We start from the raw sequence: 7,652 nt of genomic DNA, 5'->3' as shown, positions 1-7,652 counted from the left end.
TAGCAATGTTTTGAAAGAAATGTATTTGATAAGAAATATTTTATTTGTTTTGTAAAGTATTAAAATGTTTCGATCAAAAGTCAGAAATACCAATATCATATTTTTATATGTATTTTTACCTGATTTCAGTTACAGTTTTGAAAATGAATATTTATATTGAAAGAAATAAAATATTATTTTTGCTTAAAATATTAATTTAAATAATAACTCATGATATACGATTGTGATTTTTTTTTTTTTTTTTTTTTGTCGAGGAGAATAATAAAGGAGGAATCAATTGTGGTCATCTTTCACGCCGTGTATATATATATTTTTCGAAGAGAATAATAAAGGAGGAATCTATTCTGGTGATTGAAATATCTGGTGATTGAAAGGCTGCAGCAGGAGTGAGAGAAAAGATTATACAGAGAAAGAAATGGAAGCACCAGCGGCCAAACCAATCATCAAAGTCGCAGCTCTCTGCGGATCTCTTCGCACAGCTTCCTTCAATCGAGGCCTCCTCCACTATGGTACACTCTCTAGTCTCTACCTACCTGTGCTCGTGTGTGTGTGTATATATATATATGTGAGTATGTGAACTTTTTGTCTCTTGTGGTTTCATATGAGTTGAATTTGGATTTTGATAATCATCTGATGTTGTTGATTGTAGCGATTAAGTTATCCAAAGAGTCCATCAACAGTTTACAGATGGAATACGTGGACATAGCGCCACTGCCGATGCTCAACACCGATCTCGAGAAGGACGGAAGGTTCCCGCCGGCGGTGGAGGCATTCCGGCAGAAAATTCTCGAAGCCGACAGCATCCTCTTCGCCTCGCCGGAGTATAATTACTCTGTAACTGGTATTACTTCTTCCTTTTTCTTTTTCTTTTTCTTTTTTCTTTTTAAATTTCCATTTACAGAACATTTCAACTACTAATAATTATAGCCCTTCACATTCGGACCAAAATACTCTCCGGTCAGGTTTTTCTTAGGTTTTTGAGTGTTCAAATTTCAATTACTAGTAGGGAAATTCACCGTGATAGTGATGAAATTCACCCACGAAATTGCGGAAAGACGTGGCTGGAGAGTATTTTGATCCATTCACATTCTTGAATTTTGTGTTTCTACTGATTTTTCTTGGACCACGAGAGATTCGAAGCATATAACTTTTTTTTTTTGAAAGTTAATATTCCAAGCTTATAGGAAAAGGAAAAAGAAAAAGAAAAAGAAAAAGAAAAAAAACAGAAGATATAGCTTTGGAAATTGGGTTTTGGTAAATGTCAATGCATTTAAAGACCCAGGTGGTTTGATCTTATAAATTCTTCTTAATACTTTGAAAATCATGATTTTACGATGAGTAATGATATTTAAGCTTATTTGTCTAAGCCAAAAATGTAATCAATACGTTTTTATTCACTTGATACACTGAATAAGCTCAAGTGTGAGTCCTATCCACTACGAAATCCTTTCGGCCATACAAATAAGTTAAAAATGGTCACAGCATTATTTTGTTTTTGCTTTTGCAATATACTCCGTTGCAATTACGATGTGAATTTGAATTTCAAGAAAAAATTGTCATAGATTCAGATCGATGTGACTTGGATGGAGATTTGGTGAAATATGTTTCACGGATTGGAATAGATTCAGTGGAAGCTGAAAGAATTGAGCTACTGTAAGGATTGTTTGGATGACTCAAATTATAAACTTCTTGTTGATGAAGAAGAGGTGACCTTAAGACTATAGCAGAAGGCCTCCGAGATTGACCGCGCTCGAAAGAACAGTAGCTTAATGATTTAAATTTAGTCCCTAAAGTGTAGTTAACTTGAGTTACTTATCCCTCTAAAATTGTTCCCTAAAATTTTGAATATTCTTTTTAGGGACAACTCTAACTAAATGTGTCCGGTACATATCGCATACCTTAGCCGACACGTAGTTTTGAAGAGTTCATATAACATAGGACATGCCAGACCCTCACGGACAAATGACATCAATTAAGATGTACCCACCATAGAAACAATTGTTATCAGGGTGTAGTTGCACACTACATTTTCCTCTTGATATTAAAATTCTTTTATCTACTACTTATACATTTGCTTGTTATCTATCTTTCCCCCCATTTTGCTAGCACCTTTGAAGAATGCAATTGATTGGGCGTCAAGGCCTCCAAATGTTTGGGCTGATAAGGCTGCTGCTATTGTAAGTACTGGAGGAGGTTTTGGCGGAGGACGATCTCAGTATCATCTCCGTCAAATCGGAGTTTTCCTTGATCTTCATTTCATCAATAAGCCTGAATTTTTCTTGAACGCATTCCAACCTCCTGCAAAGTTCGATAGTGATGGCAACTTGATCGATGAGGGGGCCAAGGAGAAGTTGAAAGAAGTTCTTTTAGCATTGAAGGCTTTTACGTTGCGACTCCAAGGCAAGTGCTGAATGAAATCATTATGTTCATTTCCTCCATGGCGTTATTATTTGCATCTGTGATGCCACAGACTTGAAATTGTTGTGCATTTATGTAATATATTTCAGTTGGAAATTGCGACTAAAAAAGAAAAAAATAATAATTAATGCTATATTTATTTCCATTTTACTTTGGGATATTCTGTGGTGATATGAACTTTCTAGTCTCAGTTGCAACTAGTGGTAGCTAGGTGGATTCTGTTTCTACATAGTGATGACTGAATGTATACCCTGTCTAGACATGCAGTCATTCTGATCCCCTTCGAACATGGCATGGTGAACGGATTTTTACCTTTCAACATTGCATTGTGGTTGTGTCTCTTGCATTTAGGGTCTGTAGGATAAAGAGTTTGAGCTTTTATCTTTTTCTTTTTCTTTTTCTTTTTCTTTTTCCCAATTTGGTTGGTACATTTTAAAATTTTCATATGTTGGAAGGGTAATAATTGTGGAATGCAGGTTTCCGGAAAACTTGGGTTTGATCCTATGATTAGATTCATGAGAGGAGAGAAATAGAGAGTTTTTGTTTTGCATAAGGTTGCTGAAAAGAAGAGAGATTTCTATGTGAATAAATTTATTTGTTTTGCATAAGGCTGCTGAAAAGAAAAATAATAATTTAAATTTTTATGTTTTGTTTCCTTTCTATAAGCAATTGATTTGTGCTTGGGTCCAACATTTGGTAAATTATTGTTTAGTGGTGTGATCTGCGAATGTCTCATGTACCCCCAAAAAAAATGATGGAGTTTTCAATTAATTTAGACCTTGTAAACTACAGTACTATTTATTTCATTCATATATGATGGAAAGCAAATGAAAGTCAAGTTAATTAAACCCCATCAGTTATTGTTGGACTGCAATTCTTTGAAACCCAAAAAAAAAAATATTATAAAGTTGTTGTGTAAAATAATGCAATGAAATTGTTGCATAAAATAAGAACATAAAATAAAAAGATGTTTTTCCTGTGTTTTATGAAGGAATTAATTATTTTTTATTTTCTTTCTTTTCCTGTTAAATCCATCTAACCAAACGAAGCCTATATATTTATTTGTGTAATAAAACAAATAGTATGTTACATATTACTACTAATTTAACAATTTAGGAGGGGCAGCAAGTTGGGAGTAGGATGAGCATCCTAGGGCGCCCAACATTGGACACAGTCAATAGATTCAAAAACTACTACAATCCAATTTGAAATATTGGTCATACCTTGGACCAGATCAATTTGTTCTCCTTTTCATAGGAGCTCTCCTTTTATAGGAGTTTCTCTACTTGTTGGAGTGGATCGTTGGGTGTTTGGTTGTCCCTTGATTGGGGATTCTATCCGTTCTCGCTTCTTGTCTCTTCCCTTGTTTTCTTCCTGCCTTGTTCCTGTTTTATGGTTTAGTTGGTCGATCTTTTGGGATAGTTTCATTCCCACTCTTTGGTCCTGCTACAATTTTGCGTGTGGGCGATTTAGATCTGGTGGTGGTTGTTGCGAGTAGCGGTAGGTTGGTTGATTGGTTCTACTTGTGAGAGCGGTTTTGTTTGAAGGAATCCAAGTCGATCCATCGAGATTTATTCTACTTGTGCTACTGTGGGTATTTGGATCACTACGGTTGAAGATCTATAACGGTGTTTTATTGGTGAATCAGTGGATGGCTTATTCAATAGGTGCATCCATGGATGTTGTGTACGGATCCTTATCCTTGCCTGAAGCGTATGGCTTACGCAAGGAAGGAGGGTCAACAGTGGTGGGCCAGGATCCACTCCAGAATTGGGCCACTCAATCTAAACGGTTGTTGAGTTCTGGGTCAGGCCTAGGTCTGGAGTTCCAAAATGAGCAACATTAGGGCTGGCCTCTTTTACTTTGGTCCATCTAAGTGCTTTTAATATGACTCCTGCATCTGTTGGGCGATCTTGTCATTAGTCCTCCACTCCTGCCTCTTCTTCAGGTCCATCTTCAGTGGGTTTTCATTTTCCTTCTACTGTTGGTTCTCCATGTGTGAGTCATTGTCTTCTTCTATGTTTTCTGGTGTGGAATTGTCAAGGGGTGGGTAATCCTCTAACGGTAAGACAACTTCTTTAGCTGAAATGCAGTCATTCCCTGGATGTTATCGCTTTACTTGAAACCAAAACAAATTTGCGGAAACTTCAAAGGCTGCGCAAAAGGTTAAAGATGGATTTTGTTTGGTGTGTTGATGCAGCAGGGGCAGCTGGGGGTCTTGCTTTGTTTTGGTAGACTAATAATTTGTTTCGCCTTGTTGATTACTGTGAGTATCAAATCACAGTGGAGTTTTATTTAGCTGGTAAAGGCTTCTGGATTATGACTTTCATTTACGCTAGCACCGATGATGGCATTCGGGCGGCACAATGGGAATATCTTAAACGAACGCACAATTCATGGGGTGATCGGTGGGTACTTACTGGTGATTTTAATGATTTGTTGTCCCCCATGGAAAAAGGGGGTGGCATCCCCAAACCTTCTTGGATTTGAAAGAATTTTACAACTTTTGTGAAAGATTGTGGGCTATTGGACTTGGGATTTGAGGGGTATCCTTTCACGTGGAGTAATCACCGTCGTAGCGTTGCTAATATTCAAGAAAGATTGGATTGTGCCGTTAGTTCTTTCCTTAGGCTCAACTTCTCCACCTAACGGTCGCTGGTTGTGATCATTGCGCTATGCTTTTGGATCTCTCGCTGGTTTTTCAGAAGAAGTCTTGTCAATTTCACTTTTATGCTCGGTGGGTGTTTGACCCTATATGTGCTAGCATTATTCGGACTGTCTGGAGTGTGCCTATCTATGGATGCCGTATATATCGGTGGTCTGAAAAAATCAAATCTTGTAAGACAGCTTTGATTCACTGGGTTCGAAACAAATCTTTTAATTCTCGATGACAGATTGAAAAGGCTGAACTCAGGTTGCAAAACTTGAAAGAGAACATGGAGGATTATGATCATGAACAAGTGTTGCTTACTGTAGAACATCAATTAAATTCTTATTGGAGGCAAGAGGAGCTGTATTGGTTTCAGAAATCTCGGATTAACTGGCTGCAGCTGGGGGATCGTAATTCTAAATTTTTCCATACATCTACCATCCGGCGACAGTGGAGAAATCATATTTCTGGGGTTAAGGACTCTGATGGCATACGGGTTGAAGAGGAACCGAAGATTCAGGCTATCTTTCTCAATTACTTTCAAGATTTGTTCCATTCAACTTTCCCTACGAGTATTGACAAATTTATTCGACACATTCCTCAATGAGTTTCTTCTGATATGAACCAATGTTTACTTAGGCCGCCTTCAGAGGAAGAGTTCCACTGTGCTATCTTTGACATGCAACCATGCAAAGCTCCGGGTCCAGATGGAATGACTCCATTATTCTATCAGCAATATTGGCATATTCTTAAGAATGAGGTCATTGAGGCGGTATGTAGTTTTATGCATTCGAGATATCTTTTAATTAGTATGAATCATACTAACATTGTTTTAATCCCTAAAATTGAGTCCCTAATTCATGTCTCTCATTATAGACCAATTTCATTATGCATTGTTGCTTATAGAATAATTGCTAAGATGCTAGCTAATCGGCTTCGAGAGTATATTCCTTTTAGGGTGAAGTGTAAAAAACACCCCTATAGTATGCTTACAGTGCATACTGCACCCCTCCCGTGCAAAAAAACACCCCTAAATTATGGCATTTGTACAAATAGTTCCTATTTATAAAAATTGGACTAAAATGCCCTTAGCAACACATTTAATAATATATATATATATATATATATATATATATATATTGTGAAATTACTAAAAAGGGTTTGGCCTTCATCTTGGTATTGCCGTCATCTTTGTCGATACTGCTGCAGCCCCTCGCTGCCACCACTGTTGCACCATCACCATGTCGCCCACTGCACCACCATCACCATTTATCCACCTGATTCACCTCTGAAATCCTCAGGTCCTCACTTGTCTCCTTCGCTGTCCCTCACCGGAAACCCAGTTCCTTCTTGAATGAGCCCCACCAACAATCTATCCAAGAAACTCTTTTGATTCGTCCTCAAAGACTCCGTATCCGAATGGGTTTTCCCAAATTCTTTCACTTTATATCGGCTTCGAATTTTTCCGGCGTATTACTCCTCAGTGTCACAATTTTACATGGGTTGACCACTAAATTACATTCCGTTCATTCAAATCTCAAATCCATTGCCTTACTTTGACCGGGTTGCGTACACAATTCAACTCGAAAAGATCAAAGTTTCAGACTAAGAATTGTCACCAGAAGTCATATTGAGCCGGATTATACTGGAGCTTGCCAGACCATGGTTGACTCGTGATTATGCATCATCATCAGTAGAAGATATATGGAATTTGATCTTGAGAATCCAAGATTGGTTTTGCTCAAGTACGGTGTGACTAAGCTGGTAAAAGAATCAGTGTATGTGATTGGATTTAATGCATGGTGTGATTCTATGGCAGTACTGTACTTATGCCAATATATGTAATTTCACTTTCACACACACACACACACACACACTCTCTCTCGACAGCCAACCTGCAAAGCAATAAACAATTAGTAAAGAATTGAGAATCAAAATGATGAAATCACAATCTTTTATTAGAAAAAAGTGGTTTCTTTTATTCGCATAGCTATTGAACCGGAGGTTCTCAATGGGGAAAGCTCCAATTCAAAATAATTAAGAACCGGCCCCACCATAAAGGATTTGGACGTCCCCTTTGAGTTCAACAAACACAAAGAAAAAGAAGAACAAAGTTGGGGTATTTTTGGAAGAGTAAAAGGGTAAAATGGGTATTATATTAATTGAGTGGTGTTTTTGCACAAATTGAAAAGAATAGGGGTGTTGTTTGCACACCTTTTTAAATAGGGGTAAAAGTGCGATGAAAAGTATACTTCGGGGGTGTTTTTTGCACTTATCCCTTCCTTTTATTGTTAGTGAGTTTTAAAGTGCATTTGTTTCGGGACGCCACATTACTGATAATATCTTGATTTCTCATGAAATCCTCCACTACCTTAAAACTAAATGAAAAGGGAAAAAGGCGTTTCTGGCCTTAAAGCTGGATATGAGTAAGGCTTATGATCGTATTGAATGTTGTTTTTTGTTGGCAATGCTTGCCAAACTGGATTTTCACTCTCATTGGATTAAACTTATTCATACTTGCATTTCCACAGTCTCTTATTCTGTGATGATTAATGGTAGACTTGTGGGTATGTTTCAACCTACG

The 7,652-nt window shown here is 37.4% G+C and overlaps 1 protein-coding gene across 1 annotated transcript; it reads left to right on the top strand.

Moving 5' to 3' along the window:
* The first annotated feature begins 318 nt into the window (after positions 1-318).
* LOC132295155 (NADPH:quinone oxidoreductase-like) lies at positions 319-2,568 on the top strand. The gene is made up of 3 exons (XM_059793291.1): positions 319-509; positions 650-841; positions 2,107-2,568. The coding sequence occupies exons 1-3, from the start codon at positions 416-418 to the stop codon at positions 2,409-2,411; spliced, it is 591 nt and encodes a 196-aa protein (XP_059649274.1). The 5' UTR covers positions 319-415; the 3' UTR covers positions 2,412-2,568.
* Positions 2,569-7,652: the final 5,084 nt, after the last annotated feature.

The sequence above is a fragment of the Cornus florida genome, unplaced genomic scaffold, assembly GCF_030987335.1.
Source record: "Cornus florida cultivar Cherokee Brave unplaced genomic scaffold, ASM3098733v1 CherokeeBrave_3.0.0_Hap2_Chr02, whole genome shotgun sequence".
Taxonomy (NCBI): Eukaryota; Viridiplantae; Streptophyta; class Magnoliopsida; order Cornales; family Cornaceae; genus Cornus; species Cornus florida.
Note: the sequence above shows the minus strand (reverse complement) of the source record. Positions and strands in the feature narration are given on the sequence as shown.

Coding starts and splice junctions, on each gene's coding strand:
- LOC132295155 (XM_059793291.1), top strand. CDS start 416: ATGGAAGCACCAGCGGCCAAACCAATCATCAAAGTCGCAGCTCTCTGC. Junction 510..649: donor TCGAGGCCTCCTCCACTATG/GTACACTCTCTA, acceptor TGTTGATTGTAG/CGATTAAGTTATCCAAAGAG. Junction 842..2,106: donor GTATAATTACTCTGTAACTG/GTATTACTTCTT, acceptor CCATTTTGCTAG/CACCTTTGAAGAATGCAATT.